The 24,418-nt window shown below is 46.0% G+C and overlaps 1 protein-coding gene across 3 annotated transcripts in view; it reads right to left on the bottom strand.

The window, feature by feature from the left end:
• Window positions 1–2,713: 2,713 nt before the first annotated feature.
• The window catches only part of LOC109866009 (PH and SEC7 domain-containing protein 1), a 66,078-nt gene continuing 44,373 nt past the window's right edge, over window positions 2,714–24,418 (bottom strand). For all 3 annotated transcript variants that reach the window (XM_031799307.1, XM_020454540.2, XM_031799308.1), the window contains 7 exons: window positions 23,312–23,505; window positions 22,747–22,817; window positions 21,320–21,477; window positions 10,427–10,571; window positions 10,013–10,156; window positions 9,519–9,781; window positions 2,714–4,361 (listed from right to left, as the gene is read on the bottom strand). In XM_031799307.1, the coding sequence (XP_031655167.1) occupies window positions 4,301–4,361; window positions 9,519–9,781; window positions 10,013–10,156; window positions 10,427–10,571; window positions 21,320–21,477; window positions 22,747–22,817; window positions 23,312–23,505 (1,036 nt within the window). In that variant the 3' untranslated portion in view covers window positions 2,714–4,300. The remainder of the gene's footprint in view (window positions 4,362–9,518; window positions 9,782–10,012; window positions 10,157–10,426; window positions 10,572–21,319; window positions 21,478–22,746; window positions 22,818–23,311; window positions 23,506–24,418) is intronic.

Below are 24,418 nucleotides of genomic sequence, written 5' to 3' on the forward strand. Positions count from 1 at the left end.
TAGCAAATAGATAGGCCATTTCAAGTATATGCTCTATTTGACCCGAACTGATGCGCAGTTTAACAGTAGAACAGACGGTTCACCTTTTCCATTGAGATTTTTAGGCTACTGCATCTGAATAATGTAATGTTACATTTCTTCAGTAGACAATATTTAATTTATTAAAATTGTACATATACAGTATCATAACCATTGTAGAATAAATTCCTCACCTTGGCCATGATGAGTTCATATTCCCGAAGTAGCCATACAGCGAATTACCATGCACATGTCTCATTGTGCCTATTAGATATTGTAATTTCAAGTTTTTGCATCAAAAAGGGAGAGAGGTTTATAACTTACAGTAGAATTTAACAGATGAATAGACAGTTGATATTTTGCATTGAAGTGTATAGGCCTGTAGCCTGTAGTGTATAGGCCTGCAGGCCTGTAGCCTGCTTGTGCAGTCTTTTCAGAAATGGCACACGCAGATATTTATTAAATGTATTATACGGTTATAATTGAGCTCCTGGTGAGGACTAGATTGTATAAAGCTAAGGACATTAACTTTTCGTAGAAGGTTAGGGGAACTTATGCAGCAGGTTAGGAAAATTAGGTTAAGGTTAGGACAATAGTTCGTTTTAGGGTTCGTTAACGTTCTCCCCGAAAATTTTTGACGATTTATGCATCCATTCCGTCGGTAGCTGTATACATCTAGCCACAACTGTTGTGTCCGACAAAAGCTGTTGCTCAGTATGACGTCATGCCAAAGACCTTGAACACCATGAGGGTGAAAGTACGTGACTGACACACAGTTTTACTTTCTTCGTGTTCCATACGCAATGCGTATTCACCTCTTGAAAAGACAGGTGCAAACGCTCTGGCCTATGACAGTCCAGAGAGGATATATAACAAAATATGCCCTCGTTTTGTCGAGATCAGAAGGTAATGTTTTCTTTATCAAAAAATAACAAAAGTTATTTTGTCAAGATCAGGAGATAAACTATAAATAGGAGTGGACTTACTGATGATAGATTGACTATGGCTGAGGCAGAGCCCACGGTGGATCAGCGCATCCGTTTTTTGATCAGTGATTAACACATGCAAAAACGTCATTATGTCTGTCAGTTATAGATGTCTTCCAGTTTTGGCTCCACTACAATCACATTTTAAAGGCATGCAAAAGGTGGGGTCGCACTTCTATTTTAAATGGATTGAATGTGCAATGTTCAGTGCAAGAAACGTTAACATCGAGGTCTGTGGTTTCAGACTACCAATGAAAGATTATCAAACTACCAATAAAAGTTTATTTTAATCTCGTAAATAGTTTTAACAGAGAGGTCAGCCTCTCAATAGAAGAAAAAACGCAGTCACAAATAACAATTAACAGGTAGTACAGAACATTTTTAACAGCAAAACAGGCGAAGTGAATCACATGTTGAGGTTTCTAAATACTCAAACATTTAATGTAGAATACAGTCTAATGGTTATTTCAGCCCCAAATGGTGGGCAAAATGTTGTGGTGCTGAAGGACAGCTCCTCCGGTCATACAAATCATTTCACTGACTAGACACATACTCTACTGTAACACCTGCAGTTTGTTTGGAATTCCTCAGTTTGCCATTGTTGGCCTTTTATTGCTAGAGCTTTGATAAGAAGACCCTGGCCTATACAGTAGGTATAGGAGGTCTTAGATCTTTGTAGAGTCTTACTGCCTTTGGTTCACTATGGACACTGCTGTCCATCTATCATCACTATGTCCACTCCTGTCTTGAGTTTACCTTGTGATCTTAACAAAACAACTTTTGTATGCTATAGCGTTAAGATTTCCCTTCACTGGAACTAAGGGGCCTAGACCGAACCATGAAAAACAGCCCCAGACCATTATTCCTCCTTCACCAAACTTTACAGTTGGCACTATGCATTGGGGCAGGTAGCGTTCCGCTGGCATCCCCCAAACCCAGATTAGTCTGTCGGACTGCCAGATGGTGAAGCGTGATTCATCACTCCAGAGAACGTGTTTCCACTGCTCTAGAGTCCAATGGCGGTGAGCTTTACACCACTCCACGCTTTGCATTGCGCATGGTGATCTTACACTTGTGTGTGGCTGCTCAGCCATGGAAATCCTTTTCATGAAGCTCCCGACGAACAGTTCTTGTGCCGATGTTGCTTCCAGAGGCAGTTTGGAACTCGGTAGTGAGGGATGCAACCGAGGTCAGACGATTTTTAAGCACTACATACTTCAGCACTCGGCGGTCCCGTTCTGTGTGGCTTACCACTTCGCGGCTGAGCCGTTGTTGAGCTTAGACGTTTCCACTTCACAATAACAGCATTTACAGTTGGCCAAGGCAGGTCTAGCTGGGCAGAAATTTTGACGAACTGACCTGTTGGAATGGTGCCACCCTATGACGGTGCCACATTGAAAGTCCCTGAGCTCTTCAGTACGGGCCATTTTACTGCCAATGTTTGTCTATGGAGATATCATGGCATGGTGCTTGATTTTATACACCTGTCAGCAACACTTGTGGCTGAAAATAATTGAATTCACTCATTTGAAGGGGTGTCCACATTTGGCCATGTAAATCGTGTAAGTCGTGATTTCAACATAATGAGGGAAACATTTGTATTTATTTCTATGTCCTCTGGAGTTCCAGTACTGGCCCCATTTGTGGTGGTATCTTATTTTATGTAGTTTTACTATGATATTTGACAAAATACAACAATGCACAAACAATCACTTTTTGAAACACTTTTATTTTCCCCGCTATGCCTCCCCAGAAGAGCTCATATACAAACAATGTTTCCTTAAAGAAGTGAGGTTTTAACAGGCAGTCGACACGTGTACAGCTAAAATGAGTAGAACTATCCAAGTAAAAACATTTCAAACGTCTCTCCTTGGCAGCAGTCTAAGAAAACTGAAATCAGTCAGAACCCCACTGTAGTACACTATATCACAGTTTTGAATGAATTGGTGGCTTGGTGTGGTGTCTACAACACATTAGCAGAAAACAGCATAAATACAACAACTTTTCCTTCATTCAGCTTTATAATTAAAATAAAATCATGACAATGAACTGCAGGACAAAAATGTTGTTCTATATATTAACCTTTCATTAAATACTCTAAACATAATACAAAGGAAAGCAGACCATTATAATATTATCTCATGCTGTATATATACAGTATATACACACATGTCACATTGAGAAGTGCTGGCTGGGAAAGGGTCAAACATACAGTAACACCTAGGCTTTCATTTCAGTATCAAGGAGCCAACATTTAGATTTTATTTCCCGGAAATGTCACAATCAAATAGGCACATTTGACATACTTGGAGGGAACTAGCGGTTTCCATGCAAACCAGTGCCATGGAGACCCTGCAGCTGCTCTGTGATAACGTCAGAGGGGGCGGGGTGGCAGAGTGGGGCATAGAGAGCTCGCTGAGCTTGACGCGGAGTCCTGACTATCATACTGCTGTACAACAGACAGCGTACCGTATCAAACTGTCTGTGCCTCTCTCCCTCATGGTTAGTGCCTGGGCCACAGGGAACAGGGCACATACTGCATAGACCCCAACATATGAAGAAATAGTGTGTCGAAGATGACATTTTCAGTGTGGTTCACCTGTTGATTGAACTACACAACGTCCATTTGTATGTAAAGGGCCCTCATACCTTGTACCCTCCAATGTCCCGAGGTGACATGTCATTCTGTGATAGACTAACCTGATCACATATGCCACAAGTGTCAAACACTATCAGTAAATACAAGTACCAAGCAGTAATATCACAGCAGTAACATCAAGTTACAATACAATTCAAGGTATATGTCATCAGTAATAGTAACAATATACACAAGCAGATGATGATGAAGGCAGCTTCCCAAAAGATGGTGTAGGAGAGTGATAGCAGTGAGATGATGACTGAGACAGAGGGCAGAGCAAACTGACAAGGGGGAAAGGAAGTGACGCGAGAGAGGAGGATGAGTGAAGGGGAAAAATAGAGACGGTATGAGGTTGGAGTGGAAAGAGATCATGGAAAAGGAAGGTGACAAATGGAAAAATAGCTGAAGTGAGATAGGAAAAGACTCGAGGCAAAATACACCAAGTGAAACTTTGACTTAACATTCAATTGTCTGTACTTAAATTGTACAGATATTTTTTTTCCAGCAAGGTAACTACATGCGATGGATAAACCATTCCTGCTTCAAAACATTACATGAATCTGCCGGCTAGAATATCCTCCTCAGCCACATTCCTTAAATAGGCTCCTTAGTAGAACAGCAGGTCAGCCAGGTAGCAGCATACTGCATTCAATGACATTCACGAACCTACAGCAGAACAGCCAGGTCGCAGCATACTGCATTCAATGACATTCACGAACCTACAGAACAAAAACACATCTCCTCAGATGTACGCATTCGCACGCGCACACACACACACAGACACACACACACACACACACACACACACACACACACACACACACACACACACACACACACACACACACACACACACACACACACAGAACTATCTGTCAACGATCACAGATAGCTCCGCAGTACTCCCTAGCCAGAGACTGCGAATGGGCCACCCTAAAAAGCTTGTGCAGTGCGGGGGCAGCAATGTTATGGCTGAAAGTTAACTGAATGTCCTGCTAAACAGCGCTCTCTGCTGGTAGGATGCTGGCAACACAGCTGTTCAAGGCGACGTTTGAAAGCCTGAGTAGAAAATGTCTATCCTTCAAACATATTACGCAACTATATGACATTCTCCAGTGAATGTTTGAAACTGAAGGTATGTCAAGAAATGGCTGTCGATTATTTTAATTTACATTGATTGAGGATATGGTATGGATAAGCTTCCATACATCTTTCGCCAGTAAATGCATTGCCGCTCCCCTGCAAGGCAATCCTCTCACATTCCACGTTTCACATTCACCTGTTACATTATTCCATGTCTGTTTTTTTTGTGTAGCAACAACAGCAACAGTACAACTACCTTCAAAGTAAATCATGCAAACAATTTAAAGAAGAATGACTCTCTCACTCTCTTCAAAATAATTCAGACCAGAGTTGAAATCATGATGGGAATTGATTGTGGCACTGTCCCACTTCGCTAGGTCTCCTTTCTCAGTCTCATCATTGTTTGATAGAAACATAGGCTTTTAGATAATACTCAGATTGTGCTAGTGCCTTTGTTGCCCCTTTACATACAGAAGAATACTACGTAAAAACACATGATTATCACAGAACACTTTCAGGACATTTAAATACAGGGAATGTATAATATCAACTCTGTATGTTTATTTTATGCATATTCACCAGGATATATTGTAAAAGTACATATACTGTATAATGTATGATACAATATAAGCTTAATATAGTAGCTGGCAGGTTATTATAAAACGTCTGCCATAAGTTTACTATGAATATGAATAAAATACTTCTTATATTCTTGATATTTCATCGTACAATGACGCTTACAACAGTACACAAGAGGAAGAGGAGCATGTCTGACAGACTATTGTAAAATACTGATATATATATATAAATATATATATAAAAACTAAATATATATTAAAAAACAAGAACATTCAGGGTCTGCCTGGTGAGTGTTAAATAGGTCTTATAAACAAGTGCCCTATACATATACACATAGATTAAGGGAGTAACAGGGAGGACATGTCAGGGGGTAACAGGGGGGACAGGTCAGGGAGTAACAGGGAGGACAGGTCAGGGGGGACATGTCAGGGAGTAACAGAGAGGACAGGTTAGGGAGTAACATGGAGGACAGATCAGGGAGTAACATGGAGGGCAGGTCAGGGAGTAACCTGGAAGACAGGTCAGGGAGTAACAGGGAGGACAGGTCAGGGAGTAACCTGGAGGACAGGTCAGGGAGTAACCTGGAGGACAGGTCAGGGAGTAACATGGAGGACAGGTCAGGGAGTAACATGGAGGACAGGTCAGGGAGTAACATGGAGGACAGGTCAGGGAGTAACAGGGAGGACAGGTCAGGGAGTAACAGGGAGGACAGGTCAGGGAGTAACAGGGAGGACAGGTCAGGGAGTAACAGGGAGGACATGTCAATACAACAGCGTGAATAAAAATACAACACAACCCAAACAGTTGCTGCTCTCTTTTTTTCCAGGAAGAAGAAAAAGGCATAAAAGAAAAAGCTGAGCTCAATGCAGACATGCTGAGAAAAAAACTAAGTGCAGCCCAGAGAAGTAAGAAAGAAGAACAGAAGCCCACCACAAGACAAAGCTAAAGCAACTGGCTAGGTAGGAGTAGTATCAACTGTTATTAAATGGGCACTCTGCGATTCAACAATACAAAGCATCCACCCTGCCACTGATTTGGTAAACAGCTGAGGGATGGGGCTGGAGAAATGTAACCCCTCTCACATCCATGGACAGCGCTATAGATACAAGGACTAACCATCAATGATATCAGAAACGTAGTTTTAACCATGTTTTGTGGAGATTCTGTTTTTGTTTACAATTACACTGTTTACAAACAAAGGAGTAAAACAAATTTATATTTGGGGTTCTGATGGGGTACAACAGTTGAACTAAGCTCATGAGGCATATATACAGTGGGGAGAACAAGTATTTGATACACTGCCGATTTTGCAGGTTTTCCTACTTACAAAGCATGTAGAGGTCTGTAATTTTTTATCATAGGTACACTTCAACTGTGAGAGACAGAATCTAAAACAAAAATCCAGAAAATCACGCTGTAAAAATTTTAAGTAATTAATTAGCATTTTATTGCATGACATACGTATTTGATACATAAGAAAAGCAGAACTTAATATTTGGTACAGAAACTTTTGTTTGCAATTACAGAGATCATACGTGTCCTGTAGTTCTTGACCAGGTTTGCACACACTGCAGCAGGGATTTTGGCCCACTCCTCCATACAGACCTTCTCCAGATCCTTCAGGTTTCAGGGCTGTCGCTGGGCAATACGGACTTTCAGCTCCCTCCAAAGATTTTCTATTGGGTTCAGGTCTGGAGACTGGCTAGGCCACTCTAGGACCTTGAGATGCTTCTTACGGAACCACTCCTTAGTTGCCCTGTCTGTATGTTTCGGGTCGTTGTCATGCTGGAAGACCCAGCCACGACCCATCTTCAATGCTCTTACTGAGGGAAAGAGGCTGTTGGCCAAGATCTCACGATACATGGCCCCATCCATCCTCCCCTCAATACGGTGGAGTCGTCCTGTCCCCTTTGCAGAAAATAATCCCCAAAGAATGATGTTTCCACCTCCATGCTTCACGGTTGGGATGGTGTTCTTAGGGTTGTACTCATCCTTCTTCCTCCAAACACGACGAGTGGAGTTTAGACCAAAAAAACTCTACTTTTGTCTCATCAGACCACATGACCTTCTCCCATTCCTCCTCTGGATCATCCAGATGGTCATTGGCAAACTTCAGACGGGCCTGGACATGCGCTGGCTTGAGCAGGGGGAGCTGGCGTGCGCTGCAGGATTTTTATCTATGACAGCGTAGTGTGTTACTAATGGTTTTCTTTGAGACTGTGGTCCCAGCTCTTTTCAGGTCATTGACCAGGTCCTGCCGTGTAGTTCTGGGCTGATCCCTCACCTTCCTCCTGATCATTGATGCCCCACGAGATGAGATCTTGCATGGAGCCCCAGACCGAGGGTGATTGACCGTCATCCTGAACTTCTTCCATTTTCTAATAATTGCGCCAACAGTTGTTGCCTTCTCACCAAGCTGCTTGCCTATTGTCCTGTAGCCCATCCCAGCCTTGTGCAGGTCTACAATTTTATCCCTGATGTCCTTACACAGCCCACTGATCTTGGCCATTGTGGAGAGGTTGGAGTCTGTTTGATTGAGTGTGTGGACAGGTGTCTTTTATACAGGTAACGAGTTCAAACAGGTGCAGTTAATACAGGTAATGAGTGGAGAACAGGAGGGCTTCTTAAAGAAAAACTAACAGGTCTGTGAGAGCCGGAATTCTTACTGGTTGGTAGGTGATCAAATACTTATGTCATGCAATAAAATTGCAAATGAATGCAAATTAATTACTTAAAAATCATACAATGTGATTTTCTGGATTTTTGTTTTAGATTCCGTCTCTCACAGTTGAAGTGTACCTATGATAAAAATTAGAGACCTCTACATGCTTTGTAAGTAGGAAAACCTGCAAAATCGGCAGTGTATCAAATACTTGTTCTCCCCAATGTACGTTATATTATTCAAGAGTCAATGGGTATATATCAATCACAGAGTGCCCCTTTAAGGGAAAGGAAAGAAACCATGGGTCTCTCTTGCTGAGAGGGTGACGCAGTACAACTAAGCAATAAGGCACAAGGGGGTGTGGTATATGGCCAATATACCTCGGCTAAGGGCTGTTCTTAGGCACGACGCATCCCCCGAGCTGCCTTATTGCTATTATAAACAGGTTACCAACGTAATTAGAGCAGTAAATATAAATGTTTTGTCATACTCAGTGGTATACGGTCTGATATACCACAGCTGTCGGCCAATCAGCATTCAGGGCTCGAACCACCCAGTTTATAATGACATGTCTCAAATGACATCCGCCACACTGACAACCCATTTGGGAGATAGGATAGAGATGGGAGCCACAGTTACCCCCTCTCTGAGAGGGGAGAAGAGTGAGAATGTGTAGAGAGTGGAGTGTCTGAAGTCATGAGAGCTCAGTCTCTCCTCTGCCCTCGCCCTGATTCGGGCCAGGAGGAAGAGTTGCAACTGAACCTCCATTGCTGATCCTGATGCATAGTGCACTGCCATTACGGATCCACTAGAGCCACCTTGTTGCTGCCATATTTGCCCCAAAGAAAAGTTCAGGAACTGCAAGTACCTTAGTGTTTAGGCTCCCTCATGGAATGTGGACACACCCTGATGTTGTGGAAAAAATGGAACTGCAATGAGTCTAGGGTCTAGCTCCTCTTACTGCAGTATTACAGTACTGTAACACATGTTGAAATCAACAGAACAGTCATTGGAGACTTAAGGTGTCAAACATGTAAACATGTTTGGTCCCAAATCAGAAAAAACAACGTCAAGAAAAAAGGTTGGTAGAGGGGTTTGTGAGAGAGGTGACCTCAAAGAATTAGAAGGAAAGGATGCTGGATGGGAGTCCCTGTACGGCGGAGCTACCGCTTACAGGAGGACCCTCTGTCTTACCATATGGTATAGTACAGTCTATTAGTGTATCCAGAAAGCCTTCTCTCAAATAATTCCTGTCCAAGCCCCATGACCTCTCCAATGCTCCTCCCTCCCTCATGTCCCAACACACCGCTGGCATTGGCCAGTGACCGCGCCAGTCATAGGACCTGCACCTCTGCACCTCCCCTACTGGCTGAGGAGATCGGGGGTGCTGGATGGGGGCTCCATGGTAGGGGGGGGGCGTGGTGTATACAGTAAACTCTCCCCCCGCTCCTTTTCAAGCTCCTATAACCCCCCCTCACCTGGATCTCAAATAACCTGCGCAGGGAGACAAGCCTGCCACGTCATCACCACCCAGCACCCCGCCCTGACTCACTTCTTGACGGCCTGGCGGTAGCTGTATCTCTGGCCCTCTGTGCGCTTGGAGCCTTTTCCTATACCGCTGCAGCCCACCGGCTCCTTGGTGCTGCTGCCCTGGGAGGCCTGGCTGGCCTGGCTGCTGTCCTGCAGTGTGGGGCTGGAGTGGGCGCGCTGCAGGCCATTGTCCTCCAGGATCTGGGCCTCGAATACGGACAAGTCATCCTCGCCGCAGCGGATCTTGGCCCGCAGTAGCATGGCGTAGGTACCATAGCGCGTTTTCTACATTACAGAAGAGGGAGGGGAGGGAGGCAGAGGGGGACAGAGGGAGAGGGAGAGAGAGAGGGAGAGGAAGAGGGGGGAAGGGAGAGAGAGTGAGAGAGAGGACTGAGAAAGTGAGTGAGGCAGAAATGCAGTGCTGCATAATTGCTTAACGCTTGACTTGATTCCAATTTCTTTATTTTCTTTTCCTGTAGCCTTTGAAAAGTTCACACACTGTCGCCTCGGGCTCACCTCAAACTCCAGGTACTCGTCCCGCTGGCGGTACTCCTCCAGCTCACGGCCTTTGACCTTTCGGTCTGGAGGATACGAGCGCAGCTCAGCCAGTTCAGTGGAGATGGCCCGGAACCGAGCCTCATGGGACTGGACCTGCTCCTCCTGTAAGCACAGATACTTAGGGTCAGAGTTCACCACCCAGGTCACCAGAGGGCCATGTATTCTCTCCCAGCACATGATCATCACTAGTTTGACCTCTGTAGGCCTATACTTTATTTCTGAGATCATTGCAAGTTTTGTCCTTTAATCATCCTTGTGGACATTTAAAATAATAGCATTCATTCATGCCTTCAGGGATGTTTTCAATTATGGTAGTGATGTGGTATGGTAAATGTGATTGGTGATATGAGGACATGGTACGGAGGCGGGTACCTGTGACAGTTTGGAGGTGGAGCCTGGCAGCAGCGGTCGGGCAAATTTCTTCTGTGAACCAATGGCTGCAGGGAAGGGTGGTGCTGAGAACATGGCTGATACCGTGTTGATGCGCGTGATCCACGACTGCATTTGCTCTGCGTTTCTATGGAGGACAAAACACACACACACACACACAGAGTTTATGAGATCTTGTTGTACAAACACATGCACGCACACACACAAGCTTACACACCACACCCCACACATATCAATCCCTACTGCACAGAGCTAAACTAAGCCATCATAGTGATTATCATCACAGCTGCTGTATTGAAAAACGCTGCTTTGCTATTGAGAAATAAATCATTGAGGGGCCAATTAATAGATGTTATCTACTAACGGGCCATTAGAGACCCCGGAGAGTAATCAGATTGAATCAGATGGTTTTGTCACAACTACCTGGACACTGGCTGAGAAATGAGAGAGAGGACGAGAGGGTGGGAGGGAGGGAGAGAGGAAGAGAGAGAGAGATAGGGAATGAGAAAGAGAGGGGGGAGAAACAGAGGAAGAGAGAGAGGGTGAAAAAAAGAGGGTGAGAGAGGCAGGAAAGGAGAGGGGGGGGGCGGGAGAGACAGAGAGTGACAGAAAGAGAGAGAGGGGGGGGGGAGACAGAGTGACAGAAAGAGAGTGAGAGAGACGGGGGCGGGAGAGACAGAGAGTGACAGAAAGAGAGAGAGAGGGGGGGAGCGGGAGAGACAGAGAGTGACAGAAAGAGAGTGAGAGAGGGGGGGGGCGGGAGAGACAGAGAGTGACAGAAAGAGAGGGAGAGTGAGAGGGAGGGAGGGAGAGAAAGGAAGTTAAGAGAGAGAGAGGGAGGGAGGGAAAGGAAGTGAGAGAGAGGGAGGGAGAGAAAGGAAGGAAAGTGAGATGGAGAGAGAGAGGAAGGTATCTGGGACAGGCTGCAACTGGAGCAGAGCTGGTCCTCCTGGGTGACTGGAACATGTGGCCACATCATGTGCCTCTGCATTCTTGATTTACACCCCCCTCCTCCTCACTCACAGACAGACAGACAGACAGACAGACAGACAGACAGACACAGACACAGACACAGACACAGACACAGACACAGACACAGACACAGACACACGCACACACGCACACACGCACACACGCACACACTCATCAGGAGGTAGTAACAGCCATGACTGCCTCAAGACAGCTAGTGGGCAAACAAGGAGACAAGAGGAGGAGGGAGCCCTTGCAAAGTCAAGATCAGATTTATTGACCGAGGCAGATGTTAACTGAGTGGCGCAGCGGTCTAAGGCAATGCATCTCAGTGCCAGAAGTGTCACTACAGACACCCTGGTTCGATTCCAGGCTGTATCACAACCGGCCGTGATTGGAAGTCCCATAGGGTGGTGCACAATTGGCCCAGCGTCGTCCATATTTGGCCGGTGTAAGAGTCATTGTAAATAAGAATTTTTTCTTAACTGACTTGCCTAGTTAAATAAAAGTTAAATAAAATAAACAAATAATAAAAAGAAAAACCAGGGCAGACGTTAACCAGGGCAGACGTTAACCAGGGCAGACGTTAACCAGGGCAGACGTTAACAGAGGGAAGATGTTAACCAGGGCAGACGTTAACAGAGGGAAGATGTTAACCAGGGCAGACGTTAACCAGGGCAGACGTTAACAGAGGGCAGACGTTAACCAGGGCAGACGTTAACCAGGGCAGACGTTAACAGAGGGAAGATGTTAACCAGGGCAGACGTTAACAGAGGGAAGATGTTAACCAGGGCAGACGTTAACAGAGGGAAGATGTTAACCAGGGCAGATGTTAACCAGGGCAGACGTTAACCAGGGCAGACGTTAACAGAGGGAAGATGTTAACCAGGGCAGACGTTAGCAGAGGGAAGATGTTAACCAGGGCAGATGTTAACCAGGGCAGACGTTAACCAGGGCAGACGTTAACAGAGGGAAGACGTTAACCAGGGCAGACGTTAAGAGAGGGCAGACGTTAACCAGGGCAGACGTTAACCAGGGCAGACGTTAACCAGGGCAGACGTTAACCAGGGCAGACGTTAACCAGGGCAGACGTTAACCAGGGCAGACGTTAACCAGGGCAGACGTTAACAGAGGGAAGATGTTAACCAGGGCAGACGTTAACAGAGGGAAGATGTTAACCAGGGCAGACGTTAACCAGGGCAGACGTTAACAGAGGGAAGATGTTAACCAGGGCAGACGTTAACCAGGGCAGACGTTAACCAGGGCAGACGTTAACAGAGGGAAGATGTTAACCAGGGCAGACGTTAACCAGGGCAGACGTTAACCAGGGCAGACGTTAACAGAGGGAAGATGTTAACCAGGGCAGACATTAACAGAGGGAAGATGTTAACCAGGGCAGACGTTAACCAGGGCAGACGTTAACCAGGGCAGACGTTAACAGAGGGAAGATGTTAACCAGGGCAGACGTTAACAGAGGGAAGATGTTAACCAGGGCAGATGTTAACCAGGGCAGACGTTAACCAGGGCAGACGTTAACAGAGGGAAGACGTTAACCAGGGCAGACGTTAACAGAGGGCAGACATTAACAGAGGGCAGATGTTAACCAGGGCAGACGTTAACAGAGGGCAGATGTTAACCAGGGCAGACGTTAACCAGGGCAGACGTTAACAGAGGGAAGATGTTAACCAGGGCAGACGTTAACAGAGGGAAGATGTTAACCAGGGCAGACGGTAACCAGGGCAGACGTTAACAGAGGGAAGATGTTAACCAGGGCAGACGTTAACAGAGGGCAGATGTTAACCAGGGCAGATGTTAACCAGGGCAGACGTTAACAGAGGGCAGACGTTAACCAGGGCAGACGTTAACCAGGGCAGACGTTAACAGAGGGCAGACGTTAACCATGGCAGACGTTAACAGAGGGCAGATGTTAACCAGGGCAGACGTTAACAGAGGGAAGACGTTAACCAGGGCAGACGTTAACCAGGGCAGACGTTAACAGAGGGCAGATGTTAACCAGGGCAGACGTTAACAGAGGGCAGATGTTAACCAGGGCAGACGTTAACAGAGGGAAGATGTTAACCAGGGCAGACGTTAACAGAGGGAAGATGTTAACCAGGGCAGACGTTAACCAGGGCAGACGTTAACAGAGGGCAGATGTTAACCAGGGCAGATGTTAACCAGGGCAGACGTTAACAGAGGGAAGATGTTAACCAGGGCAGACGTTAACCAGGGCAGACGTTAACAGAGGGAAGATGTTAACCAGGGCAGACGTTAACAGAGGGCAGATGTTAACCAGGGCAGACGTTAACCAGGGCAGACGTTAACAGAGGGAAGATGTTAACCAGGGCAGACGTTAACAGAGGGAAGATGTTAACCAGGGCAGACGTTAACCAGGGCAGACGTTAACAGAGGGAAGATGTTAACCAGGGCAGACGTTAACAGAGGGCAGATGTTAACCAGGGCAGACGTTAACAGAGGGAAGATGTTAACAGAGGGAAGATGTTAACCAGGGCAGACGTTAACAGAGGGAAGATGTTAACCAGGGCAGACGTTAACAGAGGGAAGATGTTAACCAGGGCAGACGTTAACAGAGGGAAGATGTTAACCAGGGCAGATGTTAACAGAGGGAAGATGTTAACCAGGGCAGATGTTAACCAGGGCAGACGTTAACAGAGGGCAGATGTTAACCAGGGCAGACGTTAACAGAGGGCAGATGTTAACAGAGGGAAGATGTTAACCAGGGCAGACGTTAACAGAGGGAAGATGTTAACCAGGGCAGACGTTAACAGAGGGAAGATGTTAACCAGGGCAGATGTTAACCAGGGCAGACGTTAACAGAGGGCAGATGTTAACCAGGGCAGACGTTAACAGAGGGAAGATGTTAACCAGGGCAGATGTTAACCAGGGCAGACGTTAACAGAGGGCAGATGTTAACCAGGGCAGACGTTAACAGAGGGCAGATGTTAACAGAGGGAAGATGTTAACCAGGGCAGACGTTAACAGAGGGCAGATGTTAACAGAGGGAAGATGTTAACCAGGGCAGACGTTAACAGAGGGCAGATGTTAACAGAGGGAAGATGTTAACCAGGGCAGACGTTAACAGAGGGAAGATGTTAACCAGGGCAGACGTTAACAGAGGGAAGATGTTAACAGAGGGAAGATGTTAACCAGGGCAGACGTTAACAGAGGGAAGATGTTAACAGAGGGAAGATGTTAACCAGGGCAGACGTTAACAGAGGGAAGATGTTAACCAGGGCAGACGTTAACAGAGGGAAGATGTTAACCAGGGCAGACGTTAACCAGGGCAGACGTTAACAGAGGGCAGATGTTAACCAGGGCAGATGTTAACCAGGGCAGACGTTAACAGAGGGAAGATGTTAACCAGGGCAGACGTTAACCAGGGCAGACGTTAACAGAGGGAAGATGTTAACCAGGGCAGACGTTAACAGAGGGCAGATGTTAACCAGGGCAGACGTTAACCAGGGCAGACGTTAACAGAGGGAAGATGTTAACCAGGGCAGACGTTAACAGAGGGAAGATGTTAACCAGGGCAGACGTTAACCAGGGCAGACGTTAACAGAGGGAAGATGTTAACCAGATCAGACGTTAACAGAGGGCAGATGTTAACCAGGGCAGACGTTAACAGAGGAAAGATGTTAACAGAGGGAAGATGTTAACCAGGGCAGACGTTAACAGAGGGAAGATGTTAACCAGGGCAGACGTTAACAGAGGGAAGATGTTAACCAGGGCAGACGTTAACAGAGGGAAGATGTTAACCAGGGCAGATGTTAACAGAGGGAAGATGTTAACCAGGGCAGATGTTAACCAGGGCAGACGTTAACAGAGGGCAGATGTTAACCAGGGCAGACGTTAACAGAGGGCAGATGTTAACAGAGGGAAGATGTTAACCAGGGCAGACGTTAACAGAGGGAAGATGTCAACCAGGGCAGACGTTAACAGAGGGAAGATGTTAACCAGGGCAGATGTTAACCAGGGCAGACATTAACAGAGGGCAGATGTTAACCAGGGCAGACGTTAACAGAGGGAAGATGTTAACCAGGGCAGATGTTAACCAGGGCAGACGTTAACAGAGGGCAGATGTTAACCAGGGCAGACGTTAACAGAGGGCAGATGTTAACAGAGGGAAGATGTTAACCAGGGCAGACGTTAACAGAGGGCAGATGTTAACAGAGGGAAGATGTTAACCAGGGCAGACGTTAACAGAGGGCAGATGTTAACAGAGGGAAGATGTTAACCAGGGCAGACGTTAACAGAGGGAAGATGTTAACCAGGGCAGACGTTAACAGAGGGAAGATGTTAACAGAGGGAAGATGTTAACCAGGGCAGACGTTAACAGAGGGAAGATGTTAACAGAGGGAAGATGTTAACCAGGGCAGACGTTAACAGAGGGAAGATGTTAACCAGGGCAGATGTTAACAGAGGGAAGATGTTAACCAGGGCAGATGTTAACAGAGGGAAGATGTTAACCAGGGCAGATGTTAACCAGGGCAGACGTTAACAGAGGGCAGATGTTAACCAGGGCAGACGTTAACAGAGGGCAGATGTTAACAGAGGGAAGATGTTAACCAGGGCAGATGTTAACAGAGGGAAGATGTTAACCAGGGCAGACGTTAACAGAGGGAAGATGTTAACCAGGGCAGACGTTAACAGAGGGAAGATGTTAACCAGGGCAGATGTTAACAAGGGCAGACGTTAACAGAGGGCAGATGTTAACCAGGGCAGACGTTAACAGAGGGCAGATGTTAACAGAGGGAAGATGTTAACCAGGGCAGACGTTAACCAGGGCAGACGTTAACAGAGGGAAGATGTTAACCAGGGCAGACGTTAACAGAGGGAAGATGTTAACCAGGGCAGACGTTAACAGAGGGAAGATGTTAACCAGGGCAGATGTTAACAGAGGGAAGATGTTAACCAGGGCAGATGTTAACAGAGGGAAGATGTTAACCAGGGCAGACGTTAACAGAGGGAAGATGTTAACCAGGGCAGACGTTAACAGAGGGAAGATGTTAACCAGGGCAGATGTTAACAGAGGGAAGATGTTAACCAGGGCAGATGTTAACATAGGGAAGATGTTAACCAGGGCAGACGTTAACAGAGGGCAGATGTTAACCGGGGCAGACGTTAACAGAGGGCAGATGTTAACAGAGGGAAGATGTTAACCAGGGCAGACGTTAACAGAGGGCAGATGTTAACAGAGGGAAGATGTTAACCAGGGCAGACGTTAACAGAGGGAAGATGTTAACCAGGGCAGACGTTAACAGAGGGAAGATGTTAACCAGGGCAGATGTTAACCAGGGCAGACGTTAACAGAGGGCAGATGTTAACCAGGACAGACGTTAACAGAGGGCAGATGTTAACAGAGGGAAGATGTTAACCAGGGCAGACGTTAACAGAGGGCAGATGTTAACAGAGGGAAGATGTTAACCAGGGCAGACGTTAACAGAGGGTAGACGTCAACAGAGGGAAGCTGTTAACCAGGGCAGACGTTAACAGAGGGAAGATGTTAACCAGGGCAGACGTTAACAGAGGGAAGATGTTAACAGAGGGAAGATGTTAACCAGGGCAGACGTTAACAGAGGGAAGATGTTAACAGAGGGAAGATGTTAACCAGGGCAGATGTTAACAGAGGGAAGATGTTAACCAGGGCAGATGTTAACCAGGGCAGACGTTAACAGAGGGCAGATGTTAACCAGGGCAGACGTTAACAGAGGGCAGATGTTAACAGAGGGAAGATGTTAACCAGGGCAGACGTTAACAGAGGGCAGATGTTAACAGAGGGAAGATGTTAACCAGGGCAGACGTTAACAGAGGGCAGATGTTAACAGAGGGAAGATGTTAACCAGGGCAGACGTTAACAGAGGGAAGATGTTAACCAGGGCAGACGTTAACAGAGGGAAGATGTTAACCAGGGCAGACGTTAACAGAGGGAAGATGTTAACAGAGGGAAGATGTTAACCAGGGCAGACGTTAACAGAGGGAAGATGTTAACCAGGGCAGACGTTAACAGAGGGAAGATGTTAACAGAGGGAAGATGTTAACCAGGGCAGACGTTAACAGAGGGAAGATGTTAACCAGGGCAGATGTTAACAGAGGGAAGATGTTAACCAGGGCAGATGTTAACAGAGGGAAGATGTTAACCAGGGCAGATGTTAACCAGGGCAGACATTAACAGAGGGCAGATGTTAACCAGGGCAGACGTTAACAGAGGGCAGATGTTAACAGAGGGAAGATGTTAACCAGGGCAGACGTTAACAGAGGGCAGATGTTAACAGAGGGAAGATGTTAACCAGGGCAGACGTTAACAGAGGGAAGATGTTAACCAGGGCAGACGTTAACAGAGGGAAGATGTTAACCAGGGCAGATGTTAACCAGGGCAGACGTTAACAGAGGGCAGATGTTAACCAGGGCAGACGTTAACAGAGGGCAGATGTTAACCAGGGCAGACGTTAACAGAGGGCAGATGTTAACAGAGGGAAGATGTTAACCAGGGCAGACGTTAACAGAGGGCAGACGTTAACAGAGGGAAGATGTTAACCAGGGCAGATGTTAACCAGGGCAGACGTTAACAGAGGGCAGATGTTAACCAGGACAGACGTTAACAGAGGGCAGATGTTAACAGAGGGAAGATGTTAACCAGGGCAGACGTTAACAGAGGGGAGATGTTAACAGAGGGAAGATGTTAACCAGGGCAGACGTTAACAGAGGGCAGACGTTAACAGAGGGAAGATGTTAACCAGGGCAGACGTTAGCAGAGGGAAGATGTTAACCAGGGCAGACGTTAACAGAGGGAAGATGTTAACAGAGGGAAGATGTTAACCAGGGCAGACGTTAACAGAGGGAAGATGTTAACCAGGGCAGACGTTAACAGAGGGAAGATGTTAACAGAGGGAAGATGTTAACCAGGGCAGACGTTAACAGAGGGAAGATGTTAACCAGGGCAGATGTTAACAGAGGGAAGATGTTAACCAGGGCAGATGTTAACCAGGGCAGACGTTAACAGAGGGAAGATGTTAACAGAGGGAAGATGTTAACCAGGGCAGACGTTAACAGAGGGAAGATGTTAACCAGGGCAGATGTTAACAGAGGGAAGATGTTAACCAGGGCAGATGTTAACAGAGGGAAGATGTTAACCAGGGCAGATGTTAACCAGGGCAGACGTTAACAGAGGGCAGATGTTAACCAGGGCAGACGTTAACAGAGGGCAGATGTTAACAGAGGGAAGATGTTAACCAGGGCAGATGTTAACAGAGGGAAGATGTTAACCAGGGCAGACGTTAACAGAGGGAAGATGTTAACCAGGGCAGACGTTAACAGAGGGAAGATGTTAACCAGGGCAGATGTTAACAAGGGCAGACGTTAACAGAGGGCAGATGTTAACCAGGGCAGACGTTAACAGAGGGCAGATGTTAACAGAGGGAAGATGTTAACCAGGGCAGACGTTAACAGAGGGAAGATGTTAACCAGGGCAGATGTTAACAGAGGGAGGATGTTAACCAGGGCAGATGTTAACCAGGGCAGACGTTAACAGAGGCAGATGTTAACCAGGGCAGACGTTAACAGAGGGCAGATGTTAACAGAGGGAAGATGTTAACCAGGGCAGACGTTAACAGAGGGCAGATGTTAACAGAGGGAAGATGTTAACCAGGGCAGACGTTAACAGAGGGAAGATGTTAACCAGGGCAGACGTTAACAGAGGGCAGACGTTAACAGAGGGAAGATGTTAACCAGGGCAGACGTTAACAGAGGGAAGATGTTAACCAGGGCAGACGTTAACAGAGGGAAGATGTTAACAGAGGGAAGATGTTAACCAGGGCAGACGTTAACAGAGGGAAGATGTTAACCAGGGCAGACGTTAACAGAGGGAAGATGTTAACAGAGGGAAGATGTTAACCAGGGCAGACGTTAACAGAGGGAAGATGTTAACCAGGGCAGATGTTAACAGAGGGAAGATGTTAACCAGGGCAGATGTTAACCAGGGCAGACGTTAACAGAGGCAGATGTTAACCAGGGCAGACGTTAACAGAGGGCAGATGTTAACAGAGGGAAGATGTTAACCAGGGCAGACGTTAACAGAGGGCAGATGTTAACCAGGGCAGATGTTAACAGAGGGCAGATGTTAGCCAGGGCAGATGTTAACAGAGGGCAGATGTTAACCAGGGCAGATGTTAACCAGGGCAGATGTTAACAGAGGGCAGATGTTAACCGAGGGCAGATGTTAACAGAGGGCAGATGTTAACAGAGAGCAGATGTTAACAGAGGGCAGATGTTAACCAGGGCCGATGTTAACAGAGGGCAGATGTTAACCGAGGGCAGATGTTAACAGAGGGCAGATGTTAACAGAGGGCAGATGTTAACCAGGGCAGATGTTAACAGAGGGCAGATGTTAACCAGGGCAGATGTTAACCAAGGGCAGATGTTAACAGAGGGCAGACGTTAGCCAGGGCAGATGTTAACAGAGGGCAGATGTTAACAGAGGGCAGATGTTAACCAGGGCAGATGTTAACAGAGGGAAGATGTTAACCAGGGCAGACGTTAACAGAGGGCAGATGTTAACCAGGGCAGACGTTAACAGAGAGCAGATGTTAACCAGGGCAGATGTTAACAGAGGGCAGATGTTCACCAGGGCAGATGCTAACCGAGGGCAGATGTTAACAGAGGACAGATGTTAGCCAGGACAGATGTTAACAGAGGGCAGATGTTAACCAGGGCAGATGTTAACCAGGGCAGATGTTAACAGAGGGCAGATGTTAACAGAGGGCAGATGTTAACAGAGAGCAGATGTTAACAGAGGGCAGATGTTAACCAGGGCAGATGTTAACAGAGGGCAGATGTTAACCGAGGGCAGATGTTAACAGAGGGCAGATGTTAACAGAGAGCAGATGTTAACAGAGGGCAGATGTTAACAGAGGGCAGATGTTAACCAGGGCAGATGTTAACAGAGGGCAGATGTTAACCAGGGCAGATGTTAACCAAGGGCAGATGTTAACAGAGGGCAGATGTTAACAGAGGGCAGATGTTAACCAGGGCAGATGTTAACCGAGGGCAGATGTAAACCGAGGGCAAATGTTAACAGAGGGCAGATGTTAACCAGGGCAGATGTTAACCGAGGGCAGATGTTAACCGAGGGCAGGTGTTAACCGAGGGCAGATGTTAACCGAGGGCAGATGTTAACCGAGGGCAAATGTTAACCGAGGGCAGATGTTAACCGAGGGCAAATGTTAACAGAGGGCACATGTTAACCAGGGCAAATGTTAACAGAGGGCTGATGTTAACCGAGGGCAGATGTTAACAGAGGGCAGATGTTAACCGAGGGCAGATGTTAACAGAGGGCAGATGGTAACCAGGGCAGATGTTAACCGAGGGCAAATGTTAACAGAGGGCAGATGTTAACCGAGGGCAGATGTTAACAGAGGGCAGATGTTAACTAGGGCAGATGTTAACCGAGGGCAGATGTTAACCGAGGACAAATGTTAACAGAGGGCAGATGTTAACCAGGGCAGATGTTAACTGAGGGCAGATGTTAACCGAGGGCAGATGTTAACAGAGGGCAGATGTTAACAGAGGGCAGATGTTAACAGAGGGCAGATGTTAACCGAGGGCAGATGTTAACCGAGGGCAAATGTTAACCGAGGGCAAATGTTATCAGAGGGCAGATGTTAACCGAGGGCAGATGTTAACTGAGGGCAGATGTTAACAGAGGGCAGATGTTAACAGAGGGCAGATGTGTTCTGTGCAGGGAGCAGTTGCAGGTTATGGCTCCAAGCCAAATAATAAACCATCTCATATTCAACTTATAGTGTGTAACCTGAACTCATGGAAAGCAAGGGATGGCTCAATCTTACAGAGGAATGAGAGAAGAATAGTGAAGCGAGGGATGGGACTCACGGTGCCTGGAAGAGGTAGACTCTCCAGTCGGCGGTGCGGAGGTAGAACACATTGGGTCTCTTGCTGTAGTCAGCAGCCCTCATCGCCAGAGAGTGGTGGATGGACACGGCGTTCTTCAGATCCTCATCTGACAGCTGTTTATCTGGCCGGTACTCTCCCTGCATGGTCAAACAATGACAATCATCATAAAGTGTGATTTCATCCTGATATCATTATTGACCATCGCAGTAGTTCTGACCACAGCGTAGTGTATTCAACCCCCAGATGGTTCTTTGAGTACCGGTCATCTAATTGAGTTGTAATATGAGAATGTCAAGCATCAGTGAGTTGGCACTGGATGTTATGGTGTGAAATTCCAGCAATCAAAAAACACAGCAATTGATTGTAGCCCTTTCCTGCAATCAAATGACCAAATCTCCCCCTAGTGGCCTCATGGATGGAATTTTATTACTATCTTGTATAAATTCACAATTAATAAACATTATTTTTTTAAACCTGCACATAATCCGGTGTTTCTATGACAAACTGTTTTGTTATATTTCAGTCTTCTGTGATTTAATTAAAGTGCAATATTGGGATGCAAACTTAAAATTTAAAACATTTGTAGTCTATCTCTGACATGGTACAGGTGTCTTCTTTCGTTTAAGCCCATAACCATGTTTGTCAGGTGTATACTCTTTTTCAAAGTAGATTTGTTTAAGACTCTCAAGAAACACTCTGTGTGACCCTGATTTAGCCCACTGCAGTAAAAGGTTAACTGAACCGTAGGTGATTGAATCAGGACAATCTAGAAGATAACTGTGTCCAGACCTCTCTTTTTAGCAGGATGACTTGTTGATGGGATGTTACAGAACAAACCATACTAAGGAAATAGGTATTTTTGACACCCGAGTAGGTGCCATGCCTCTGCCCAACTCAGACATGACCGTTGGACCAGAGACCACTACCAATAGACATACAGTACATACATCATTGGCACAGCTGCGTCGCCATGGGACCGCCTCTGGTTGGGACCCATGCTTCTGTTCAAAGTAGCTGAGTTACACACAAGTCCAAGAAGCTGGCAGGGCTGCCCGTAGCAAAGGCCAGGACCACTGGTCCAAATGGGTATAGACGACAATGCCAGGTCTGCAGTCTGAAGGCACTGAACCAAGGACTCAACCCTTTTCCATGTGTATCACAATTGTTATTGTGTATGAGTACGTAACAAAGTAGGATCATCTTAGCAGTCTTTTTAGACTTACATTCTCAGGAACATTTGGGGGTTTTCATTGGTGCAAACACATATATAATGTTACTGAATACGAATATGTAAAAAGTGAATTGACTGAGCAGGCATTTATAGACTTTTCAGAGTTTCAGAGTGAATGTGTTGCGAGCTCATAAAGTGAGACAGAAGTGACAGAAGTGTAGTCACACCTGCTCACCTTCTGCAGGTAGAGAATCAGCCCCTTCAGAATGCCATAGAACGTCTTCCATCCTCTCTTCCCACGCGGTGCTGAGATCAGGAGAATAGTTTGGTCAAAACATAGGTCACCTTCAAATGTCCATACTACCTTCACACCTATACATACTCAATACATTGCTTCATACTAAGTGGTAGGCAAGTATGGATGTTGGAACAGAGCCACCAAACTCTCATTGTTCCAAAGAAAGTTATACAATTTACTGTATGTGGACCACAATAGGTACGCTGTCGCTAAAAAAACAGCATAGGGCTAAATGATTAATAATGATAATAATAATAACAGTAAAAAGAATGGGACTTATATAGCGCGTTTCAAGGACTCAAAGTCACTTTACAAATGTAGAAAAAATAAAAATACAAGTGTGAATATAAAGAGGGGTGGGCTTAACAAATAAACAGCGATGAGGATAAGGAGGGAGTACGACACATACTATGAGGAATTATAGGGGGGGGGGGGGGGGGTCAATGGGGGTTCAGACCAATAAGCTATAAATGTACAATATATCTGTGGTTTTGACACGTACTTCTCTTGCCATCTGAGTCGGCGTGCACCTTGCGCACCAGGAAGCCATTCTTGTACAGCAGGGCTCCCGAGGGCTGGGCCATGGTCACTAGGTGTTTCTCACCGCTGGCCATGCTCTTCATGTGTTTAGAGGTGGAGTCAGCCTGGTTGGTGTCCCCCAGCTCCGAGAAAGACTTCCGCATCTCCTCCTCATCGCTATGGCGACAACAAACAGAAGGATGAGCAACCTGGTTGCTGTTTTACCACGCCTCATTAGCAACAGGTCAACCAATCACGTTCAACCAATCACTTTCCAGCTGTCTCCCTCTGTGACTGTCCATTAGAAGACAGAGATGAGAAATAGTAGTTTCAATGGCCGAACACATACAGTTGAAGTCGGAAGTTTACATGCACTTAGGTTGGAATCATTAAAACTAGATTTTCAACCACTCCACAAATTTTGTGTTAACAAACTATAGTTTTGGTCAGTTAGGACATCTACTTTGTGTATGACACAGGTCATTTTTCCAACAATTGTTTACAGACAGATTATTTCACTTATAATTCACTGTAGGACAATTCCAGTGGGTCAGAAGTTTACATACACTAAGTTGACTGTGCCTTTAAACAGCTTGAAAAATTCCAGAAAATGCTGTCATGACTTTAGAAGCTTCTGATAGGATAATTGACATAATTTGAGTCAATTGGAGGTGTACCTGTGGATGTATTTCAAGGCCTACCTTCAAACTCAGTGCCTCTTTTCTTGACATCATGGGAAAATCAAAAGAAATCAGCCAAGACCTCAGAAAATAAATTGTAGGCCTCCATAAGTCATCCTTAGGAACAATTTCCAAACACCTGAAGGTACCACGTTCATCTGTACAAACAATAGTACGCAAGTATAAACCATGGGACCATGCAGTCGTCATACCGCTCAGGAAGGAGACGCGTTCTGTCTCCTAGAGATGAACGTACTTTGGTGCGAAAATTGCAAATCAATCCCAGAACAACAGCAAAGGACCTTGTGAAGATGCTGGAGGAAACATGTACAAAAAGTATCTATATCCACAGTAATATGAGTCCAAAATCGACAGCACCTGAAATGCTGCTCAGCAAGGAAGAAGCCACT

This window comes from Oncorhynchus kisutch, linkage group LG20 (genome assembly GCF_002021735.2).
Source record: "Oncorhynchus kisutch isolate 150728-3 linkage group LG20, Okis_V2, whole genome shotgun sequence".
In the NCBI taxonomy this organism is placed as follows: Eukaryota; Metazoa; Chordata; class Actinopteri; order Salmoniformes; family Salmonidae; genus Oncorhynchus; species Oncorhynchus kisutch.